Source organism: Triturus cristatus, chromosome 4_2 (assembly GCF_964204655.1).
Source record: "Triturus cristatus chromosome 4_2, aTriCri1.1, whole genome shotgun sequence".
NCBI classification, from domain to species: Eukaryota; Metazoa; Chordata; class Amphibia; order Caudata; family Salamandridae; genus Triturus; species Triturus cristatus.
The window spans coordinates 318,787,237-318,812,385 of record NC_140586.1 but is presented as its reverse complement, the minus strand read 5'-3'; the positions used below and the strand labels follow the sequence as shown (position 1 = coordinate 318,812,385).

Below are 25,149 nucleotides of genomic sequence, written 5' to 3'. Positions count from 1 at the left end.
AGTCACCGACTGCCAGCTTCTGTCATCTCCCTTCTGTTGCAGCCGGCTACGACACTTCCGCACTCTGTCCTCCGAGTTGAGCGTGTGGTCCGCTTGGGGAAATTAGGTTCTTTCTTTTTGTCAGTGGTAGATATGGTGGGCATAATGGGAGTGCACCCGGAGGACGCAGGCACAAGCTCAGCAAGAAGTAAGCGGAGGAGTGTGACCATGTGATTCGTGCCTGACTTTAGGAGACCGCTGTGCCTTCCTTCGGAGAGCGGACTACCTGGGATGCAGGTTTCAATTACCTGTTTTTGTTCGGACTCGGTTCACATCATACATTGCTCAGCATTCTCTCGAGTCTTTGTTGGGGATATAGTTGCATGGCATCGTTAGGGTTTCGCTGCGCTGCTGTGCTATGGGTTGCATCCTTCTGAACTTCATTCCCCAGCCTAAACTTAGCAGAGTCCCTCTGATGCAACCAGGGAATGGGACTGGGCTAGCCGTACATGTGAGGCAGCTAGGCGTGGGACAACTGAGGAAAGCGCCTGCCACACAAGGGGAGCGGGTGGGTCTGAGTAGCAGCTAACTAATTTACTGATCGCAACCAGGAGATGGCCGCTCATATATATATATATATATATATATATATATATATATATATATATATATATATATATATATATATATATATATATATACAAAGTCCTGGAACGATCCTTAATGGGATCCAAAAGCAGGTACGGACCACAACGTGGAAGATAAATTCTTTTATTGAAGTTGCAGATTAAAGTGCATAGTGCATGGAAATATCACGCAAGTGCTCAGCCTGACGCGTTTCGACTGCCCCACGGCAGTCTTGATCACATGATCTCTCTATATATATATATATATATATATATATATATATATATATATATATATATATATATATATATATATATATATATATATATATATATATATATAAAGTGACTCAAACAGATAGATTCACCAAAGAACAAAAATATATTTCCACTACAACGTTTCAGCTTCCGCCTTCCTCAGGTAGTACAAGATGGTTTGCTCTGTGGCTGCACAGATGACCAATTTTTGCCCTGGTTGGCTGTTGTTTTCTTGTGATCCTTCATCTTCAAGTATATATATATATATATATATATATATATATATATATATATATATATATATATATATATATATATATATGATTTTTAAGCATTTTAAGCTGCTATGTGGTATATGTTTTCTATGTCTATTGGCCCGATGGTCACATGGTTTGCACTTTAAATTCATTGGCTGCCTATGCCAGCGTCATGTGATCAAGGCCTTTCTGAGGCCGAAACGCGTCGTGTGTGTGTGTGTGTATATGTGTGTGTGTATATGTATGTGTGTATATATGTATATGTATGTATATATGTATGTATACATATTTGCAATGCAATAGGTCTCATATTTGTGAGAGTTTGAGCTACTGGCATTGTAAATGACAATGCCTTTTATTTATGTATTTTAAAAACCTGCAAGCGGTGCACTTATAGTCGTTGCTTAGGAGAAGAACATAGAGAAAGAAGTCCGCTGAAAGTCATTGTGCCGTCGCCGAAAGGGCACACGCCCGCCGTGCCAGGTGAGGTCACAAGCGGTCGCATTATTAAATAATGCAGTCGAGGAGACCCTCAGCAACAGAGAGTTCTTGGCAACCAGCCACTCGGCTGTGCAGTCTACCGTCCCGCATTCCTGCTGCCAGCTACCGTCCAGGGTCGGTCGCCATGCCGGGGCAGAAAAGAGTCTCTGGCTTCTATTCCGTCCCCCACCGCCTCTCGCTACCCAGCACCCCCGGTCACAGGACCTGCTTCACGGGTAAGAATCCGGGTATGATGAGCAGACGAGGGCAGCGTAGCAGCGGCCTTTTTCAGTCCCAGGCTGTCGTGGGTCGTCTTCCCCTGATGAGAGAGAGAGATCGCTACGGGGGACATTCCTAGACACACAGCACCTTCTCGCAGCTTCATTTCATGCAACATATTATATACACTAACTCGCAAAGGCACTCTCCTTTACAAGTTTTAGCTTGATAATTAATGCGCAAGAGGTATTCTAACCAGCTAGGCAAACTGAATATGTAGAAAAGCAAGATTCCCCCCCTCTCCAGGGTTCCGTATGGTTGCAGTATCCGCATTTATATAAAGACCAGAAAAACATATGAACAGTAAGCATTCTTTTTGCTGAAGTCTCCCTCACACCGACCAGGGTAAACAAAGCGAGTGATTAACACACATTAACCCCTTGCCGGCTTCTCAGAAATACTAACGCTCTGTGTGTGTTGTGCAGCTCTCCTCTTTTAGGTCTGGTTTGACAATACTGTGTATGATGATCGCCAGATAAACAAGCATTGAAAATGCAATAGGTCTCGCTTTTAATTAAGTTAAAGCCATTGTATACAAACTTCATACATTTAGACAAGACAGTACCGGTCTGTCTCCCTGAATCCACTGTGTCCATTTTTTAATTGTGGTTCAGCTCTGTAGTTTACAGCCATTTTCTAAGCAGATGGTTATACTCTGTTTAAGAGGAATCGTTCTGTCCCAGGAATTGCATGGGGTTATTCATTCGTAGTTCAAATAATACATATTACATTGAATGTGTGTGTTTAAAGGTATGATGGCACATAATTGCACCTATGCACTTCAGAGCAAGAAGAAGTACGATAGTGCTCCAGCATTGTTCTTAGTTTGTTAAACAGAGATTGTTGGCCAGTCAATGCTCAAGCGTCGCACTTATCAGTTTTCTTTCTAGTAAAATCAAGTGGTATTTTCAGTCTGCTTTCTCGTTATCAATGACTTTTCAGCTGACATTTAACTCTTTTTCCTGTACATAATGGCACTATGGGGTGGTTAGAACATAATATCTTTGCTCTAAATTCAAGTTGTGGAAATGGAATCTGTGAACCTATAGTAAAACAAGCTCCATGGCCTCTCTGCCATTTACATTTATTTATCTTTATTTATTCTTTTCTTTTTACATTTCTAACCCCCACTCGCTCCTTTCCTCCATCTGTAATTTCTTCTTCACCCCATCTGATTCTATCTCTATTCGTTGTTTGTTTACTGTCCTCTCCATTTGACTATATTTGTGTTCTCACCCCTATCCTCTCTTTCCTCCTCCTTCTTACTCTGCTCTCCCTACTTTCAACTTTCAGTATTTCTCTCTCTCCTTTTGTAAAGGTTGTGGTTTGGACATAGCAGCTAATATCAGCAATTACTCCGTTTCTAAGTGTTCCGAATTTGAGCATAAAAAACTGTGGCACAGGTAGTTACAGTTATGTATCCAAGAGCATATGATTTGATTAAGCCGTGAAGCAAGAAGTAAAGCCAAGGCATCCTGATTTAAGAACTGCATCTGTTGCTTTCTCCGCCTTGGATCACACACAAATTAGGTCTTGCTGCAGTGGTCTCATGGAAAGTGAGGAATTTGTTGTGACATTACTAGAATCTGTACATTACCTGGGCAGCCTACTGATGTACTTTTCCAAGGCATGGATTTTAGTGTGCCAAGCAAAAGATGAAAAATGGTGCTGCCTACAGCTAAAAAGTGGTAGCAACATGGCCCCATTTAGCTGAGCCAAAGTAAATTGCTTAAAACAAGTTTGGTTACACTAACATTACTAAACAAGCATTGGCATAGCTAATAGGTCTCGCCTTTGGGATCTTATAAGTGTTTAGCCATGCAACAGTTGATGTTGTTGCACCAAGGATATTGTGCTGCATAACTAAATACTTATAAGGTCCCAAAAGCGAGACCTATTGGCTATGCCAATGCCAATGCTTATAATACATAGAAGTCAACCCTAAGGTAGACCCTGGACAGCTCAAGGGCAGGGTACGGTGTATTTGAAAAGAAGGACATGTACTTTTAATTTTTACATGTCCTGGTAGAGAAAAATGCTTTAAATCTTTTTCAGTACGGCAAGGCCTATCTCGCCCATAGGATAACTTTGGCATTACTTTATTACATTCTATGAGTGTCATTTTGAATTTGGAAGCAATTGGACCCCCACATTTGGTGTCTCTGGAGTCACAATTTAAAATCACAACTTATGGTGAAGTTGGATTTTAAATTGTAATTATAAAAATGCCACTTTTTTAAAGCTGCTATTTTCTTACTTTAGGCATTTGGTCCCTTCTGCCTGTTTCTGAATACACTGGGTGGGTGACAGCTGGGCATTGTGCATTCCCTCTAGACAGCCACAATCAAAATGAGCTTAGGTGTGATTCACATCCTGTTGGGCCATCCTGGTCAGAATGGGAGGGAAGAGCTGACACTCCTGAATAGGCTGTGTCCTGTCCCAGCACAAAGAGCTGCATCCCCCCTGTAATGAGTCTGGAGCCAAGGTAGGAAGGGCGTGGACTCTGCACTTCAAAGGCATCTCTTTGAAATCTCCGCCACTTCAAAGGCCCAAGTGGGTAGAAGTACTGGACCTCAGACACCACCAACTCAGTACACCTCTTGACCTAAGGATACTCTGCCAAGTAAGAAGGGCTGCTGTGCTGCTACGAGGACTGACACTCTGCTTGACTCCTTCTTTTATGTGCCAGCCTGCTGTCCTCTTACCTGGGAGAGAGAAGGACTGGACCTGCATCTCTCCTACCCAGGTCCAAAGTGACTCTAAGGCCACTGAGCATAGGAGCTTAAGGAGTGCAAACGAATAAGAAATAAACAAGATAATAGGCATTCTCCATTTATACAGAGATGATCTAAAGGGAAATCCCTGTATCCTTTAGGCCCACTCAAACTCTTCTCCACTTTAGGAAAAAGCTGAAGACACCACATTAAAGAACACTACATCACAGGAAAGTAACAGCCTACATCAACTCTCAGAACCCAGCTTCCTCCCCAGTCATGGACCATCTTTTTCTTTGACCTAGTACAGTACTTTGCAGCCTTCTGGCTAGGTTTGCTATATACAAATACCACATACATACATACGTTGACCAAGTAGAAACATCATGGAAATGTTCCAAAAATGCTTATTTACTAGAAAACTAGAAGTACTTGCATAGCATTGATCAATTGATGCAAAACACTCTATGTTCAAACAGCAGTAAACCATCTAAGGGTGCAATTCAAAAGTATTGATCATGAAATGAATGCATTGCCCTCTCTCATTTGCCACAGTTAAATTGCCTCAAATATTGCCAATTCTTATAAAGTAAAGAAACCGAGCAGCGACAAACTTGAAACAACCAGAGTCGCCCCTCTCCTTTATCCACCTAGTGATATGACAAACGATCTACCTTGCATCCTCTTGTCTCCAGTTATCTTCTCCATGTCCTATCATTCATCAGGCCATATTTATATTACTGACCATACCCCTATGACCTCACAGCTTGAATAAGCCCTATAGACTCCACACCTGCACGGCTGAAGAGTTTTAACATCTCAGTGACACAGTGGATCTTCTGATTAGCCTTAAAATTGAGTACGGTCGGCTCATTGCTGAATAAGTCCACCCTAGACACCACAGACCCTTGAAATTTCAGGGCTGTTTTGAAACTTCACTTTCTGTATAATTCATTGGAAAAAAAAGTCTGTTTAAGAGACCTCACTTTCGAATTCTCCATGGCATTTTGGTGTATTATGTATTACTTTCAGGGGTATTCGTTTGGTCGTTTTCGGGCACACCCATTCTCTTGCAGTGCCTATTTTTGCTTACATCAGCCGAGTGATCAAATAGTAAGCTTAGTTGTAGTCAGGTCCACATCATTTAGTACACCTAACATTGTGTTGTGGCGTCAGTGGGACTGCTTCTCATATTATGGCTGAGAGCTAAATAGCTATTGTTTTGCAGTAGGTCCGTGTAACCCTACACCCCCAACCCATATTCATAAAAGTTTTCCCTTCTTTGTTGCACCTCAGGCAGGTGGAACCCGCTGCCATCACCATTCCAAATAGTCTTTTCTATAAATATAGGCTAAATGTAGGATATTGAGTTAAATTATCCTCAATTTGGCCCATATACCTGCCTCTGTCAGATTATGAGGGTTGCATCCCATCCCAAATATTGTACTCAAGGAGACCTAGATCCCACACCCATCAGGCTCTAAGCCTCTGGGGGCAGCCAGAGTTGTTGTTTGGGATTTTGTAAATAGCCGAGATTTCCCCTTTAGTCAGCCATCCCTACCTTCCACTGGACTAAACCTTGGCAATTTAACTTTTTATTTTTTATTTTTATAAATTAGAAAGTCTTTCTCCATGTTGTGTTTTCGAGAATGCTTAACAGTATTCTCAGTAGTTTGAAGGAGAGAAGATGGAAATTAGGAGTGAGGTCAAGTTGCTAATCACATAGACAATTGGACTCACTTGCGATTAGCACTGTGTATTGTTATACTTATGGTAGGCATGAGAAAAGGTTCTGAAGCTAGAGGCCAGACTGCGCTTTGTCAGGGGACTTTTAGTGTTCAGACAGAACCGTGCTTGCAAATGGGCTTAAAAACTATAAAATACACTTTGTGCTCTGAGGAAAGTACTGCAGATAACTGTATCTGGAGAACATCCATAAGGTATGGAGGAAGCTAAGTTGTTAGACTAAAACTTCACATTCATTTGAGTACTAAACACATTGTCCGTTTCGAGCTGGTCCATCAAATGGAAATAACAGTGAGCCAGATTAACTACACTATACAGAGGTGGCCTCTTGTATGGTAAGAAACTTCATTTTGTATTGCTTATTAAGCATTCTTCCATCAGTGGCAGTCAAGACAAATTTATTGACTGGTGATTCAACCGAGAGTTGCCCTCTCACTTGCTCTCCTCACTTTGAACAAAGCCCTCACTGATGTCCTTCTTGAGGCCAGGTCGAAACCCTGCACAGGGGAATCTGTTCACAGGACAACTACCCGCCATCATCGTCCCGCTCTTGTGGACCAAACGTTCCTCACACTTCACCCCACCCCAGAGAGCTTGGTCGTCCAGACCCCCACATCCAAGGTCAACCCTGGTGCATTCTCTACCACTCCACCAGATAGTGAATTCAAGAGGGTGCACACCTTTGTCAAGAGGATGTTCTCTTTTACCAGCCTTGTACTGTGGCCGCTGAATACCACATCCAATTCAATTTCAATTCAAAAGACCTTTATTCGGATTTCATAAAATCCATAAAAGTACAACAAAAGGAAAACAACACATTTATACAATAATACAATCCATAAAAACACCACAATCACAGCAATTCATTTTCAAATATACAACTAGCATAAATAATTTTCAGGGATTTTCCATCGTTTTGCGTGCGTGTACTATTAATCTCAGAAAAGTGCTGGTGCGAAAAATTAATTCATCTGTATCCAGGGAAAATAATAATAAACATGATTCCCCCAATGAAAGGGGTCTTAATTTTCTAAAATAGGGAGTTAAAAACCAGTTAATATATTTTAAATAAAATTTACAGAAGAATAGGAAGTGAATGTCATTCTGTTTGCTAATTCCATCACATGGGCAGGGATTGTATTCTATTGTGTGATGATACCCCAAAGGGAAAGCCAACAGGGTTTTTACAGAACCTGCCCTTAAACGAAAGAGCAGCGATCGTTCCCAATTGGACATGGGGAGAGTTAGATAAGATGGTAGTGGGTGCCTACACAAATCGTACCCCATGTATGTAGCAACAGAAGATTTAGATAGCTCCCTCCCCATTCTTTCTGAATTAAAAAGTGCATAAAGTGCTTGTTTGACTACGACCTTATCATTCTTCTCAATTCCAGTGGGTTCTAAGAAAAGATTGCCTTTATCCACTGCACATAATATTTTGTAAACCTCGGCTAACCAGGGTATTGACATATGGTGATCACACTTTAGGCAATCCATTATAATGTTTTTAGTTAGGGTCGCAAAGTTATTTGTCCAAATCCTAAGCCAAAATAGGGCTGGTCTGGCTCTGATAAAATCACATACATAGGGGAGATTTAGTTCTTTGTGACAGATGAATTCAGAGGCTGAAAAAGGAGCACCCAATATTTTTCTACAAAAACGATTTTCCTCCCGTTGAATCCCTGAGTTTCTCCCTGAGCCCCAGACCTCAGCCCCATACGTTGCCACAGGAAGGCACTGTAATTTAAAAAATTTTAAAATGGCCCTAGTGGCACCTATTTTCTTCGGGCGTTGGAGGCTCAATTTAGAATTAGTGGCTTTCGAGAACTTGCCCATGGCGTGGGCAGAATGCCCACTCCATGAGCCGTTCGCAGCGAAAACCAATCCTAGGTACGGAAAGGAGGTTACGGATTCTAATTTATCCGAACCTACATTTATAGTATTGAGCTTCCTTTTCCCGGGTCCACTAGACATAATAAAAGATTTTTTAAAATTTAGACGCAGATCAAGTGCCTCCATATGCTGGACGAATGCTCTAATGAGCAAACGAAGAGCATTAGGGGTGCGGCCCATAATGACCGCATCATCTGCGTATAATAAAACTGGTAGTGGATTCCCCTGGATAATTGGAACATCTCTCGTCACTTGTTTGAAGGCTTTGGCAAGACCGTTAATATAAATAATAAATAGCAGAGGTGCCAAAACGCACCCCTGCCTCACCCCCCTGCCTATTTTTATGGGTCCGGACACATCGCCACCAGACCAATTTTACCACATCCCTTTTGGACCGATACACCCACGTGGTTTGGGATTTAGTTGTGCAAATGCTGCCTATGATCTCGGAGGAGGCCTGAATCATACTGACACAGGCTATTGCAGATGGAAGAGAGACAGCAAAGTTCACCATTTGCTGTGGATGCGACAGACTTTCTTGGTAGAGCAATTACCTCGTCAGTTGCACTCAGGTTCCACGCCTGGCTGAGGTCTACTGGCTATTTTGTGATGTCTGGGCATCTCTTGTGGATATGTCCTTCAATGGCACCCGCCTTTCGGTGAACAGGCAATTTCAGTGCTGGAGTGCTATAAGGGCAGCCGGGCCACTGCCTGGTCCTTGTGCCTTTACAAGGTCCCACGCCAACCCAATTATGCATTTTGCCTCTTCCGTGGCTACAGTAGGGGCTACCAGCCGCATCCATTCTTTCCCAGCCACCAAGGCCAACAGGCTTCCTAATCCTTTCGTTGCCACTGATGTGGTTTCCACAAACCTCATGGGACACACAGCCAGAAGTCTACCCAGTCTGCCACCCCCGGCAGCTGCAGCCTCTAAACCACTTTAGTTTGCCCTCATACCATCACAAGCAATCAGTTGGCTGCAGAATGGGCAATCTCATGCCCTGCTTACAGTCCATAATATTGGACAAGTAGGTGCTCCGCAGATTTACTCTATTCTCTTCCCAGAAACTCCTCTACCCATGCCACTATCCATCGACTGATGGAGGACCACCTCTCCCTGCTTCGCCAGGAAGTTCAGGCTATTTTTGCACAAAGGAGCGGGTGCCATTATCAGAAGTAGGTCATAGTAGTTATTCCTGCTACTTTCTGGTGCCCAATAAGGATGTGGCCTCTGCCCAATTTTATACCTGCGTCCTCTCAAATTCTTTAAGAATTAGAAATTCAAGATTCTTGCATTACCTCAGGTTCTGTCTGCCCTCAACCCTAGAGACTGGATGGCAGCGCTGGACTTGCATGATGCTTCTTTCCATATTCCCCTCCTGCCCACCCAAAGGCATTAACTAGTTCTCAGTGGACCACGAGCATTATCAGTTCGCTGTGCTCCCTTTTGGCCTTACTAGTGCCCCTCGGGTGTTGACAAAAATGACCCCGGTCATTGCAGCTCGGCTGCAGACGTCCGGGTTTCCAGTTTTTTCCCTACCTCGATGATTGGCTGTTGAAGGCGGGCTCACCCCAGGCAGTCTTCTCCCACCTCCAGACGACAGTAAATCGCCTGCATTTGCTGTGGTTCGCTATAATTGTCACACCTGACTCCCTCTCAGATGCTCCCTTTCATCTGAGATATCCTGTATATGGTGCAGTTTTAGGCTTATTCTCCAGAACAGCGAGTCCAGGATATTCAGGCTAGGATTCCGATGTTTCACCCTCTATCCTGGATTTCGATGAGACTGACTTTGAGGCTGCTGGGTTTCACAACCTTGTGCATCATGCTGGTAACACATGCCCATTGGCATATGCCGGCTCTGCAGTGGCACCTGAAGTCCCAGTAGGCGCTACGTCTGGGGAATCTCTCTGGACCTGGTTCATATATTGGAGGGAACTGCAAAAGACATGCAGAGGTAGCTGACGTACCGCAATTGTCAGCGGCAGACACCTCTCCTTTTCCCACCCAGAGTTAACGCGCCGGGACACTTTTTTAGTATCTGTGCGCGATATAAAATGAGGCTAACATAACATAACATAACTGTAGTGATGGATGCATCACTCCAGGGTTCGGGCAGCCTTCTGGGTAGGTGGAGATCCAAGCAGTCTGGTCTCCGGCGGAGTCTTAGTTCCACATAAACCTGTTAGAGCTGAGAACTAGCCAACTGGCATTGAAAGCCTTCCTTACATCAAGGGAAGGCTAGTTCATGTATTCATGGACAACACCACCAGCAAGTGGTATTGCAACAAGGAGGGCGGGGAGGATATGGTAGGAACGTCAGGGCATTTTCTTATTGGTTCACCATCTGGCTGGGCCTCTGAATGCCAGAGCGGATGAACTCAGCTATCCATGCCAAGCGGATCATGAATGGCATGTCCATCTGGAGGTGGTGCAAGATCTCTTCAGAGACTGGGGAGAACCGTGGCTAAATCTACTCTGCACGCCAAGAACGTGCGATGACAGCACTTCTATGCGCTGGAGTTTGCAAGGTGACTCTATCTTGGAAACACATTTAGTCTCAAGTGAAGCTCAAACCCTTTTGCCGATATCACTTCTGCTCAGAGTTCTCAAGAAGATCAGCAACGGCCTGGCCAAGTCATTCTTGTAGCTCCAGGTTAGGCACGGAGAGTATAGTATCCCCAACTTCTGAACATAAGCATTGGTCCTTTGATTATGCTGCCTCTTTGTGAGGATCTACTGTCGCAGGAACTGGGCAGGATCTTGCACCCGAACCCGGCATTGCTCTGGCTTCATTAATGGAGATTGATTGGTGGTAGTTAATAGTTTTTGACCTCCCTCCTGAAGTCTGTGATATCATTTTGACAGCCCGGCGTCTCCCACGAAGACAGTATACGCCTGCTGTTTGTACAAATTTGTGACTTGGTGTTCCAAAAATGTTGATCACCTTTCTGCACCCTTATCTGAGGTTTTGTTATTCATTCTCTCATTAGCCCAGCAAGGCTTTGCTCTGAGCACTGTTAAAGTGAATCTTTCGGTCATATCGGCATTCTTGCAGTTGCTGGATTAGCCCTTCCAGTTTAAGTCACCTGTTGTGACTCGTTTTCTAAACTGAACCTAATTTTGACCTTCCTGATGGGCTTACCCTTTGTACCCTTGCACAAGTCCCCTTAACACCTGCTGACCTTAAAAACAGCCTTTCTAGTGGCCGTTACATTGGCCAGGAGGGTTAGTTAAATGCAAGCACTTTCTGTGCACCCTCCTTACACAACTTTTTCCCCAGAAAAACTGGTTTTGAGGATACATGCCTCTTTCCTGCCAAAAGTGATACCACCTTTTCACATGGGTCAAACCATCACATTGCATGCCTTCTTTGCTATCCCTCACCGATCTAAAGAGGAGGAGAGACTCCACCGACTGGACCCAAAAAGAGCAAAGTCATTCTACATTAATTGTAACAGAATGTTCCAGGTGGGCAATCCACTTTTCATTGGGTTCGTCGGGGCGAAGAAAGCGAAGGCCGCTCAGAAATGGACCATCTCACGATGGATTGTGCCCTGCATTAAAATCTGCTACTCATATTTGGATGGTGCCTGGGGTTTTCTTGTTTTTTTGTTGAAGTTTTGAAACACTGGTACTGCTCAGAACTGTACTGTATCTTGGAGTTTATATATGGGCCTTTTAGGTATTGCTGTACTACCAATAAAATCTCAATACATTTTGTTAAAAAAATTAATGAAATCTGCTACTCACCCAGGAAGCAACCCCCTAAGGGCTTGCGGGTTCATTCCACCAGAGCCAAGGCTGCGACCACTGCGTTACCTCGCGGAGTCCCTGTTCTGGACATCTGTCAGGCAGCAACTTAGGAATCTCTGCACTCGTTTACCAAGCAGTACTGCTTGGACAGTCAGGTTCTTTATGACTGGCACTTTGCCCATCCAATCCTCCATGGCTTCCTGTTCTAAATCTGTTTGCAGTCTGTGGAGGTATTGCTTGGGTATCTATTCTAAGGTAAGGAATCTGCAGGTAGAAGTCTGTATCATATGAACAAGATACTTACCTTCAGTATCACCTTATCTGATAGAGACTCTTATCTAGCCGCAGATTCCTTACCAACCCCTCCATCCTCCCCGCTCTGCAAACTGATTTCTCCATATAGGGTATCCCTTATAAAGTACTTAGTGTCTGCACACTGGAACATCCGCAACTTTTCGGGCTCCACGCTTCTAGCATGGAAATGTTGCAAAAAGTAACTGATGTCTGCACTCTAGGGTAGTACCTATATAGGTACTGCACATGTCCATTCCGGGGCGGAGCCGAACGACGCCACCTATCAGCATGCAGAGTTACTGCTCAAAGTTTCGAGTCCAGTGTGACGCCTGGGGAATATACTAAGGTAGGCAATCTGCAGCTAGATAGTCTCCACCAGATAAGGTGTTACTGAAGGAAAGTAACTTGCAAGTTCAATATTTATTAAGCGCTGTGTGCCATCTTTCAGTTACTTCACAATGCTGTGGATGAGTAGAAAGTCTGATTAATGTGCTGATTGGGGACTTTAGAGTCCAGTGGGTGAAAAGATAGATCCTGTGTGCTATTCTTCTATTACTGTCCGCAAATACTTAATTTGTAGGGGATTAGGAATAGTCCTGCATTGTGACCTATTTCCAGAACCATGTATTTTAAGTCGACCCTAGCGGCAACGTGCTCTGCGAGGCATGCTGTAGTAGCAACATGCTGTGGAAGCCTCGCCCACTCTCCGCTCATATTTGTCATTGGCTGGTGTCATTGTCCTTGGTAAATGCTGGCTTCCGATTCTTTATGAGGCTTGTTTGTCACTCCTTGTTACTGCCTTGTCGCCATTTGTTACCGCCCATGATGACTGGACCTTTTACTTGGCTTGTTATACGGTCTCCGTTTTAACAGGAGGAGTGTGCCCAAGTTTTGGGGACTTTGCTGAGGGTAAGTTAATGGGGGGGTGGAACGATGAGAATTATTTATAATCTGTATGGCAGCATGAAAGAGGTACATTCTGATAAAGTAAATAGTGACTGCTTGCTGGACTATGTTAGAACTCCCTGTATGCTTTCTAAAGGAAAAAACAAAAAAAAATAATCTGGTTATAAAATTGCTTTTAATAGTAAGGAAGTTAGCATGGATTTCCCACATTATTATTTCCAAAATATTCCCGCTGTGAGCAGGAAACTCTCACTACAATATAATTCCACATTATGACAGAACCCTGTTGGATGTCTGTGGGGAATGACTAGATGAGCTGCTGTAGGAAACTGTCCTGTTTTCGTGACTAACAATCACTGGAAAATTTCGGCTACCCTCAAAAAAGTATATTTTTTTGTGAAAAGCCTATGTTGGGAAATATCTAGCATATTTTAAAATGTACACCGCGGTACTGACTTTTTTCAGTTTCAAGGCGTATGAAGCACAGTGTTATAAATATCCTGTGTTATGTTATGTCCCCCATTCCCTGTTGCTTAATCTTCCTTAATCCATTCTTCTTCCCCTTTCCGTACCTTCTTGGTATCGTCCTGCCTTTGATGTGCCATTAAAACTGGCTGAAAGCGGCTGAGAAGAGTTTCATTAGTACTTCCTTTCTGCACACATTTTGCATACTTCTATCTCAATTACTTTCCTGGCGTCCACTAGCATTTGTAACTGCGTAGTCATTGATTGTATATTTAGTTTCTTTGTTATTCACTCTCTATTGAAAGCTTTTGATAGACTGTTTATTATTCAGTAATGTTCTGCAGGAATAGCTGTTTATTGTGAGTTTTTGAGAGGAGTTGCGAGCTTGTGCAGTTTCAAAAATCCGAAGTGTTCTCTTTTGCAATAGCAAAATAGTAACTAGTCTTCGGATCCTCCTGCTCTTGTTACTTGGAGAAGGCCAAGTGTTTCTGGTGGTGGTCATATTTGCTAAGTCGCAAACTATTTTGCTAAGAATTAAACTTCTATAGCACTTGTCTATGGGTCAAATGTACAGAGCCATGATGAATTCACAAACCCTGCTAATTGCAAAATCACAAGGTTCACAATTGTAAAATGGCTTTTTGCTGTGTACTAAACCCATTTTGTGATTCCTAAAAGCCTTTCTGAATTGCAAAATAAGTTTTGTAACTGAATCTCTGTAAGGAGTGGGCATGAAAGGGGCATTCTGCTCCAGACAGTGAAGGACAATGTCTTAGTTGCAAACCATTGAACAATTACTGACACCTCAAAGAAGGTGGTAGCTGATTTACAGAGGAGAAGTTTTGCTTGTTGGACAACCTCCCCTTTGACAAATGTGCAAGGATGCCTCGGGAGGAGCGGGCAGTGGTGCCTGCTTCACCCGATGTGTTCTCAAATGCAAACATTTTTTGTTAAAAGCAGCACCAGTTCCAACATGAAACATGGCGGTTTAAAAAAAATAAAAAGTTTCCCGTTTGGGAATGGACGCGCAGGGCAGGTGGTTTGTTCTTTACAGGCCACTAAACCTGAATTTGTAGCCAGTGCAAGGGGGCTCTAAATAGTGCTCCGCCAAATTAATATTCATTAGGCGGGCTGTTCTGCAATTGCGCCCCCTCCTCCAACCCTTACTGGAGATTTTGCGATGTGACCTCATGGTACATCGGTTGCATTGCTGCTAAATTCAGACCCATCACAAAAAAAAACATGTGAAATTTGCTACTACTGTGCGTTGTACAGGAACCCTACGTCATGCCATGCAGGTCCCTTAGAAGACCTCTGCTTCCTCTAGCTGCATAAACCTATACCTTACAAAGAAAGATTAGCTCCCTGGATTCCTCTATAGGCAATTCTGTCTATCTTTTCACCATGACTGCTAATATTTATGCATCTTTGTTCAGGGGGCTGTATTCTTAACTGGTTTTAATCTCACTCGCAAAGCCTCCTCTTGAGTCTACAATCTCTTGTGATTTGAAGCTTCTAACAAGGTGGTCAACATTCCTATTTAACCAGGCAGTACTCGCCCATACTTTGTCACTGAATAAACAAATATGTTTAGTGAAAAGATATCCTCTTAAACAACATTTATTTTAAATTTCTTTCTGGTTTTCATATCGGTCAGGATGTTTCCATGTAGTTTTCCATATTCTGTGCCTCTACAAGAATTCTAAATGTATAGCTCATTGGCTACATTTTTCAGAGCAAGCTTCAGTGGTGACAAAGCTGTTCTGTATATTGAGTTTGTAACTAGAAGCCGTTTTTTTTACTATTGCCTTCACTCACATTTGGGTTTGCCTGCATGTCTATTGACCGTTAGAATGCAAATATAATAAATAATTATGAGGATACACCAGTGGTTTGTTGGAGGATAAGGAGCAGGCCTGTGCCTAGTTTATGGAGTTTCGTAACGTGGAACTCCACGAAGTGACAAAAAACTCTGCAAAGTTCTGCATGTGGTGGAGTGCAGTGCAAACTGCCGTTCGCGCTGACCTTGCTGCCTCTCGGGTAGAAATTCTACCCAAACGACAGCTAGCACTAGCCAACTTATCGTTCTTGGGCGGGGAAAAAACTCTGCTGCACTATGTGTAGCGGAGTTTTCTGCACTCCACGAAATCTGCAGAGTGCAGAAAACTCAGCAAACTCGAAGAATGCAGCGGAGTTCACCGCCCAGGCCTAAAAAGGAGGCGGTAGCAGGACACCCTGCAGAGCTGAGCTACAAATGCAGCCCCAGCTGCCTGCCTAGACTTTATTATAACACGTTGGAGAAGTTGTTTCCAGTCCAGACATTCTCACTTGCTGATGACTGGATGCAAATGTGATTTGCAGCTATGGAATTGATAGGCCAGTGAATTGTAATCATTGCACAGTCACTGCTCTTACACAGAAAACTGTTGTTAGATTCCACCTTTACAAGCCAGCATTAGCATGCAGCAAAAAAGTACTGCTTAGTTAGTTGATGACTGGATACAAATATTAGTCTGGACAACACTGTAAATATAATTTCTTCAAACAAAAACAAAAAAGTTGCTTTTGTCAACAGGTACAGTTTCTCATTTGGCTTGTCTTAACTCTTGCTTCCCCTCCATTCTAGGTGCAATGTCAGTTTTCACACAAATTTACTGTGACTGTGCAGCGGGCCACCAATGTCACCAAGGGCAGATTCGGAGACCTGCGTAAGTAGACCTATATACCTTGATTTATGCAGTATATTTGTAACCTGCTGTTTTTCCAAGGTTGTCTCCCTCCTCATTAATTACGCTACAATGCTGATGTGGAAAATGTATCCCAATCTGAGTATTTATATGATGTGCACCTGACTTGTGGCATGCTTCACAGTTGTATACAAGTTGTATTTTGTACTCTCCATGGAGTCTTGGTGAGCCTGAGAATTGCCTTCTGATACCATACTCAATTTTCCCTGAGTGTCAAAAGTGCTGACCACAAAATACATGGCCGTATACAGTTTCTGATGAGTACTTCTAACCGCAGATTCCTCACCATGTGAATATTCCCCATATGGGGTTACGAGTTGAAGCTTTACATCCCCAAACATCTAAATACTCTTCAACATGAACTGCTGAAGTCGAAAGGAAGGTTCTGTTTCCGGCAGCCTCTTGTATTCGAACACCTTACCTTTGCCACATGGTAGAACTCTGCTTTGCATAATATATTTGGTACTGATTCAGGCAATGACAATTTGGATGAAGGAAATGATGTTTTGAGGAGCTACAGGATGCTAGTGGCCTCGATACTTCCCCAGACTCTGGCCTTGTTTCTCCCCCTGGTCCTACAACACATGAAAGTTCCTCCTTCGATGTGCTCATGTGGTAGGCAGCAGAAGTGCTTGACCTACTACTGCCCACTATGGAAGTAAAGACTAATGTCCTTACAGAGATTATCGAACCTGGTCAGGCACCTACAGAACCTCTCCTGTGAAGCCCTCCCGAATACATTTTGGGCACTTGGGACTAAACCATGCACTGGAACTCAAGTCAACACCTCCCCTTTCTGTGAACTGTACACCTCCAGTCAACAGACGGGTTGTTTGTCGCCATAGACCTGTACTATGTAACCTTGATTACCTCAACAACACCCAACACAGGAAAGCTTGTTGGTTCAGGAGTCAACAAGTAAAGTAAACCCTAATGCCTTCACCACCACCCCACCTGATTGTGAGTCTTTCACCTTTTTGTGAGAAGGTACATTTTATCCTGAAACATTTCAAAGAAAGTAGGGCAACAGCATGTTCCTTGAGTCTGTCTGCCCACACAGACAATTCCAACATGTTTGTCCCCTGCAAGGCAATGGTAGGGGTTTTCAGTAGCACCAATGACGGACTGCATCACTTGCCCAGCTGGCTTCACAGTCCTTTTGAGGCTCAAGAATGCCACGCCCAGGGCATGAAGTACAACGGTCAGCTCAGTTCTCCATTTCTCTACCTGCCACAAAACCTCTATAGTATTCCCTTCCTGACACACATCCACCCAGTTGGATGCAGCATCCAACATTTCCTCCAGAGCTGGGGGGCAGTCACTTTAGACACATGGGTCCTCCAAATTGTCCACAGGGGCTATGCCCTCATCTTCCCTGCCACAACTTTCATCAACATCTGGACAGCTGATGGAGGACCATCTGTCTGTTTTACAGTAGGAAGTACATGCTCTTATGGCCAAAGGAGCCATAGAGAGGATTCCGGGCTTGGAATTAGTAAATTCCTTGTGCCAAAGAAGGATGAAGGCCTTTGTCTCATTTTAGATCTTTGTCCACTTAATGCCTTCCTGCAGAAGCATCATTTCAGGATGCCCATGCTATCCCAGGTCCTATCCCACATTCTGTCTGGAAGAGACTAAACTGTAGGGTTGGTTCTGCAGGACACTTATTTCCACAGCTCCATCCTACAGGCCCACAGGCACTATCTGCCGTTCACAATGTATCGGGAGGATTTTCACTTTGCAGTTCTCCCTTGGCCTCACAAGTGCCAATTTTTCACTAAAGGGACTGTGGTGGTTTAGCACAACATCAGAGGTTGAGGTTAGCAGTCTTGTCCTACCTTGACGACTGGATCTTGAAGCTGGCTCGTTCCAGGCAGTTATGAACCACCGCCATATGACTACAAACTCCTAACATAATTGGGTTTATTGTCAACATGCCGAAGACACAGCTGACTCTTTTGAAGGTGCTTTTGTTCATCGGAGCCATTCTGGATACAGTACATTTCTGTGCTGTACCTATTAAGTGGAGAGTCCAGAACATTTGGGCTATGATCCTAATGTTTCAGCCTCTGTCCGAGATCGCAGTCTGGATCAATTTGAGGCTGCTTTGATTGCTGGCCATCTTCATCATGCTAGGGAAACATGCTACATAGCACATGTTGACTTTGCAGTGGGATCTGAAGTCCCAATGAGCATAGCACCAGGGGAATCTGTAATATTGTATTCAGATTTTCATCTTGATGGCGAGGCCTCCCATTACAAAAATCAATGTATGCCAGTCATTGGTACAGATTTGTGGCTTGGTGCGGACCTGCTAGACTGACCCACTGCAGGTCAAGTTGTTGGAAGTTTTGTTGGTTGTTTTGTTCCCGACCCAGCAAGGACTTGCATTGGACACCATTAAAGGCCATTTGTTGCCCCTTTCTGCTTTTTTGCAGGTGCTGGATCAGCCTTTGTTGTTTAAATCGCCTGTTGTGATGAGTTTTCTGAATCATTTGCAACATTTATTTCCAACAAAACCATTTGTGATGCCACAGTCAGGGGACCTTAAATTTGGTTCTTGATTCTTTTAATGTGTACTTTTTGAGCCGATGCACAGTTGTCTATTATGTCGTTGAACGTTTCAAAACTGTCTTTCTGATCACCATTAACATCAACTTAGTGTGTGAGTGATCTTCATGCTTGTTTTGTCCAGTCACCTTGTACCATGTTCTTCCCAGATAAGCTAGTTCTGAAGGCCTGAGCTTCTTGTCTACCGAAAGTGGTGACACCTTTTCATGTTTTTATTTGTTAGAATTTTATATAGCGTAAACTAGACCGGAATATATCTGGTATCAGAGCGCTTTACATTAGCACCAGTTTTGTTACAGAAGGACACATCCATTTTTGTTAGGCACGGGGAGATTCAGTGATTTGCCCAGAATCACAGGATGTTGACCGTCGTTGCGAGACTCGAACCCTGTTCCCCCAGCTTCGAGGTCAACCGCTCTAGTCGTAAGTCTATATCCTCTCCCCTATGTTGGACAGGCTATCACCATCCTGGCGTTCTCTATGCTGCCTTAATGCTCAAAAGAGGAAGGATGACTAAACTGCTTAGGCCCCAAGAGGGCAGTCATTTGTTTACATTGGTTGCGCCAAAAAACATCAGATGGATGATCAGAGTTTTGTGTGTTTTGCTGGGCAAGGAAGAGCAAGGCAGTACAGAAGCGGACCATTTCTCAATGCTCTGCATCTAGATCTGTGCACTGGCCATGAAGAAGCCTAAGGGTGACTTATGGGCTCATTCCACCAGAGCCAAAGCTGCAGCCACTGCGTTGACATGCGGAAGGCCTGTACTAGATATTTGCCAGGTGGCAACGTGTGTGAAGGTGCACAGGTCAGTCAAGCTGGGCATTTTACCCACTTGATCCTGCAGGACTTTTCAGTATAAACCAGTTCACAGACTCGCCACTTGGGGAGGTACTGCTATGGTATTTGCTTCAAAAGGTGAGGAGTCTCTTGTTAGAAGTATCCATCAGAAGAATAAATTACTGCCCTTCAGAAACACTCTTTCTGGTGGAAACGGTCTAATCGGAGATTCCGCACGTGGGTGGCACTGATCCGCGGCTCTGCTAGTTAGTTAGTCGTCGGTGTAGAGCTGCACAGTGCCACCTACCAGTGTACAGAGGTACTGCTCTAAAAGTTTTCGGATCCAATTTCATGCCTGTCTTTTTTCTACAAGGTCAGAAACCTGCGGTTAGAGTATCCATCCAAAAGAGTGTTACCGAAAGTAAATAACTTGTACATCAGGCTTTCTTTGTGAATAATCATCTGCACATATGCCAGGTGTGTCCATTAAAGTGGGAATCTTTTCCTCGTCAAAAATAACCTACCAGTGTTCTGATCTGGAGTTCTTTCATGAGATTAAAATCCATGCTGTCTGCCCTACGGTCTACCATCTGTCTTATAGCTATAATGCGCCTGTCATATTTTTCACTGAGCTGTTCATCACCTACCCCAGCCTGGCTCAGGGCTGTTCATAACTTGCCCCAGTCTGGCTCAGAGCTGTTCATAACTTGCCCCAGTCTAGCTCAGGGCTGTTCATGACTTGCCCCAGTCTGGCTCATGGCTGTTCATAACCTGTCCCAGGCTGGTTCAGAGCTGTTCAATAACTTGCCCCAGTCTGGCTCTGGGCTGTTCATAACCTGTCCCAGGCTGGCTCAGGGCTGTTCATAACCTGTCCCAGGCTGGCTCAGGGCTGTTCATAATCTGTCCCAGGCTGGCTGAGGACTGCTCCTCACCTGTCCAACTTTAGGTCAGTACTGCGCATAGCTTAACCCACTCTAAAAGAAGGCTTCTCGTAGCCTAACCCAGTCTAGAACAAGGCTGTTAATTGCATGTTCTAGTTTGGCTGAAGGCTGTTCATCACCTGTCTTCTTTGGCTGTGGACTGTTCACCACCTGTCCCAGTCTGAATTATGGCTGTTTATAGCTAGTCCCAATATGGCTCAGGGTTGTTTATAACCAATCCCAGTTTGGCTCAGGGCTGTTAATCATTGTCCCAGAGGCAAAACATGTCCATCTAACTTTCCCAGTGTGAAACTCCTCTGCAAATGCATGTATAATTCCAGCTTCTGGGGGGTTGGCCAGCTTGATTACTTTTAAAATAAAAATACGGCTATAGAAGTCTTTGTGGTCGAAGGGACTCATAATGACCAGCACCAATTAAACGGAAACCCACAATTCAGATTGTTTTTTTTCCAGCATGGGTTTGAATGCCCAAATGGTGTTGGGTAACAGAAATAGGTGAGTAGAAAGTAAATTTTTCATGGCTGTTGATGTTCATAAAGCATTAAAGATAAACACTGAATGTTGTATCCACATCCATCCAACAGTTGTATCCTAAATGATTTAGCTAAAGTGTCTAAGAAAAATCTTTACTTGTGATGGTAATGCATGCACCCTTGCTATTCAGTGGCCAGACTTGCTATTTCCATCCAAGTCAATCTCCTAGTGGGTTGCACCGTACATTTGCAGCAGCTGATAGCTTTGGAAAAATTGGCCAACAGGTTGACCTTAGGATCCATGTTGGTCATCTAATATATGTTTGATGCGCTTTGCTGATGAACAGCACCATGGAGCAACACTGAAATGCCGACCAGTAGGAGAGCCCTTCTTTAATGTCGAAAAGAAGTGTACTGACCCTAGAGTTAAGGGTAGGTTTGCGGGGAGGAGATTTTAAACAAATAGTCCGCGACTTAGGAGGGTAGAAACAAGTAGAGGATATTGGATGTGTTCACTGGTAAACAACGTTTACCACAGATCTTTTCCCCCGCAGGGAATCACAACGAGCGCGTTCTGATCCCGCATAAATTATACTATTCCAACATCCCCCCACCCCCCTCCGCAAGTCGTTTTTCCGACTTGCAGAGTAATGGTATGCGAAATCACAATGCGGTCGTTGTAACGACCGCGTTGTGATTCCCTGCGGGGGGGAAAAGACTGCGGGATAAGAAGGTACATTCGTGTTCACTTTGAAAACCAGGGTGTACCCTAGGTTAACTATATAGATTAATACTCGTACTACTTGTACTGACAGGGTTTTGGTTTTAATTCGGAATGCTTCTCACATTTCATATCTAAAGTGAATATAGGACATGCCACCTTGGTTCACCTGATTTGTGGACAAACATATGCAATCAAACATGGTCTTCCACTTGAAATACAACATTTAGGATTGTATCTTTACAACACAATCTTACACTAGATAATTCAGGTTCAATTTGCATAAAGTACAACTTCACACAGGAAGAAAGACTTTTCTGGTTGAGAGTTTGTTCACAATTCAAAAGAGTAATCTGTTTGCCCAGAGTTATTTCCAAATTGATATGTTTATGGAGTTATTCGTAGTAGTCCGCTGTATTTCCTCATAGAGGAGTAGACTTAAGTTTTCTTTGCTTTTTTAATGGATTCTGTTTTGCCAGCATGTGCTTCCTTGCCCACTATGTTCATTCACACACAAAAGTCAAATACTTTGTTTTGACTTGCAAACAAAACTTCCTTTCCTGGGTATGTTTTTATCTTAGTAATTAGACTCTGATTGTATTACTCAGTTGACATAGCGGTTGTTGCTGCGTGTAGAGGATTGGCAACTTCTGTTGTTCTGAGCTGGAATACACTAAGATGCTACTAAATTGTAAATAAGTAATGCACTCATATTTGTCCTGCTGTACACCTCACCATGGACCTCCTCTCTTGGTTGGGAAGCGAAGTAGTGTGATGGGCATGGTATTCCTTTTATATAAGAGGTCTGTAGAGGTGGGTAGAACTCACAGGGTTTTACTCCGTGGAATTCCACAGAGTTACATAAAAGCTCTGAGATTCCATGGAGTTCCGCCAATGGGTGCAAAATATGCATGTTGTGCTGCAAATTAGTGCCAGTAATGCAAGCAGCACTGAAATATCTGCATAAGCAGCACCATGGGGTGTGCAAGAGTGCACAGGTATTCTATTTGAGTTTGCTGCCGCTCTAGTAGAAAATTTACTCAAGTGGCAGCACATCCACTTGAGAAGCAGCCTCTGAACATGACCTCCCACGTTAGAAAATGGCGCTAGGGGCACGGCAGGACAGGGAACATCAACAAGCCCTGGCAGTCTGCTTGACCAGGCCCATTTGCGGGGTGGGGGGCTGTGCTAGTGAGAAGCACCACTACTGCTTTTGTTACAGGGGGCTGATATTAAAGCTATGCGCCCGGTGCCCACTACGGCTAGTCTGGCCCTGGCTAGGTGATGCCCAATCTCGCTCGTGCTTATATTTTGAAGCCTCGCAGGAAAACATTCCGCTACAGAGCGATTGGTAGAATTTGGCTGGAACTGAGTCGCCAAATTCCACCATTTCCTCTGGTGGAATGAAACATTCTGCCCACTCCTAGTCTATATGGCCTTGTGCGGTGCAAATTTCTTGAGCAGGGTCCAGTCCCCCTTGAGTACTCCCAATAAAACCACAAGTGTGTTGCCCCTATTGCTTCTTGCAACTCCAGTTAGATATATATTTGTTATTTCATTAATCAAAGTTCCTAATCCAACATAAAAACAAAGAATATTGCAGTAACAACATGACCCAGTGCATGTGTAAAGTTATTCCCAGGCAATATTGTGTAATATATTGAAATGTCATTTCACCCACCAGCCGCACAGCAGATAAACGTGATGGACAGTCATATTTTAAAAGTGTAGATCTTAAATGTTCGTTGCAATGATTTAACAATAATCCACAATCAATTATCAAATAAGAGTAAGAAATGGTGCAATTAAAAAAAGCAAGGGCATGTACTACCATTTGCCTTCACGGGAGCAGCAATAACACCACTTAATTACCTGATGCCCAACCACATCTGCAATAAAGTATCTAATGGCTGGTTTAAAAAAAATATTAAATCTTTAAAATAATCCAGACCTTCCAAATAGTCTTGTTGACTTTAATTGCCGTTTTGAAAGTCAACATCAAGGTTAAAACTCAAGCAAAGCTGTAGGTTTTTATAATCTTGTTCCCATCAAACGTGGTGGTCCCTGTAGAAAGTGGAATCCATTCATAAAGCATTTTAAACTTTTGCTTGCTACGAACACATTTCTTACAGTGACTATTTAGAATCTCCATGAGACATTTTTTAGAAATTGAAAGCAGGAATTTTTCATAACGCAACCCGCAAACCTATACGCAATTCCACTCTTAAAGCTTGTTACTTTGTGAAGCAGGGGAGTGACAAAACCCTCTTCACCATTTTATTGGCCAAAGGGATCGCTGAGATCGACCGCTTAACACTACAATTTTGCACCCTCTTAGAACCTTGGTACATAACCTTTCCAGCAATTGTTTGTAAGAGTGGGCTTAGCAAAAACAAAACATAACACATTTAATTAAAGGGAAGCAAGTTGCGGTAATGGTAATTTTCTTTGTCCTCAGTTCTCTCCAATGTGGATCTCAAGACAATTTGGAAACATTCCCAAGCACTGATAGTTATTAACAACTTCCAGTATTATACCAGTTAACCACCACGTAAATAAGGATGATATTTTCTCAAAGCACTTAACTTTAGTTTTATCAGTACTTATTGGTTAATTGACTGGTCACACAATATGAATGCAAACATTAATTTTCTTTTGTAGCCTAATTAAATTTGGTCACTCGTGGACAAATTATCCTCCAGGAGAAAAGCAATTTTTAATGTTTAACTTGCACTGTTTACCTCCTCTCTCTCCAGGCTGTTACCTTTTTTAAACAGATTACTACAAAGGTACTTGAACTGTTTACTCTTGTCACTGTTTATCTTGCTACCATAAGACTGTTTTTTTGTCAAATATATATACAGCTACTAAAAGCTAGGCCCCTGGCATTTGCTGCACATAAGAAAATATTAATAATAACACATAAATAAACTAGTTCTGACAATGCAGCTAGTCGACCCACATCTCTTGTTTGCTTTGACTGTATAAAAGTGGGACTCACTGGCCCACTTGTTGCGAGTTCTCTTTGACCAAGGAAAGAAGTGCTCTGCACAGTATTCCGAGGGCTTGTGTGCAATTGGAGCTGGTGACTGCCTGACAGGTGAGGAGACATCATCTGAAGTTTAACCCTTGCTGCAATTACATGGTTGTGGCCCAGGTGCCCGTGCTGTAGTTCAGAACGCAAAGCTCAACGGTGAGATTTGATTTTAAACCTGCAATTTCAGGTTCTAAGCTCTTTTTCTTAGCAGTCCAGTAAATACTAACC

General features: G+C 43.3%; 1 protein-coding gene across 1 annotated transcript in view; it reads left to right on the top strand.

The window, feature by feature from the left end:
- PLA2G4A (phospholipase A2 group IVA) overlaps window positions 1–25,149 on the top strand; it is a 737,221-nt gene that overhangs the window by 204,686 nt on the left and 507,386 nt on the right. The window contains exon 3 of the mRNA XM_085601661.1: window positions 16,281–16,362. Coding sequence (XP_085457787.1) covers window positions 16,281–16,362 — 82 coding nt within the window. The remainder of the gene's footprint in view (window positions 1–16,280; window positions 16,363–25,149) is intronic.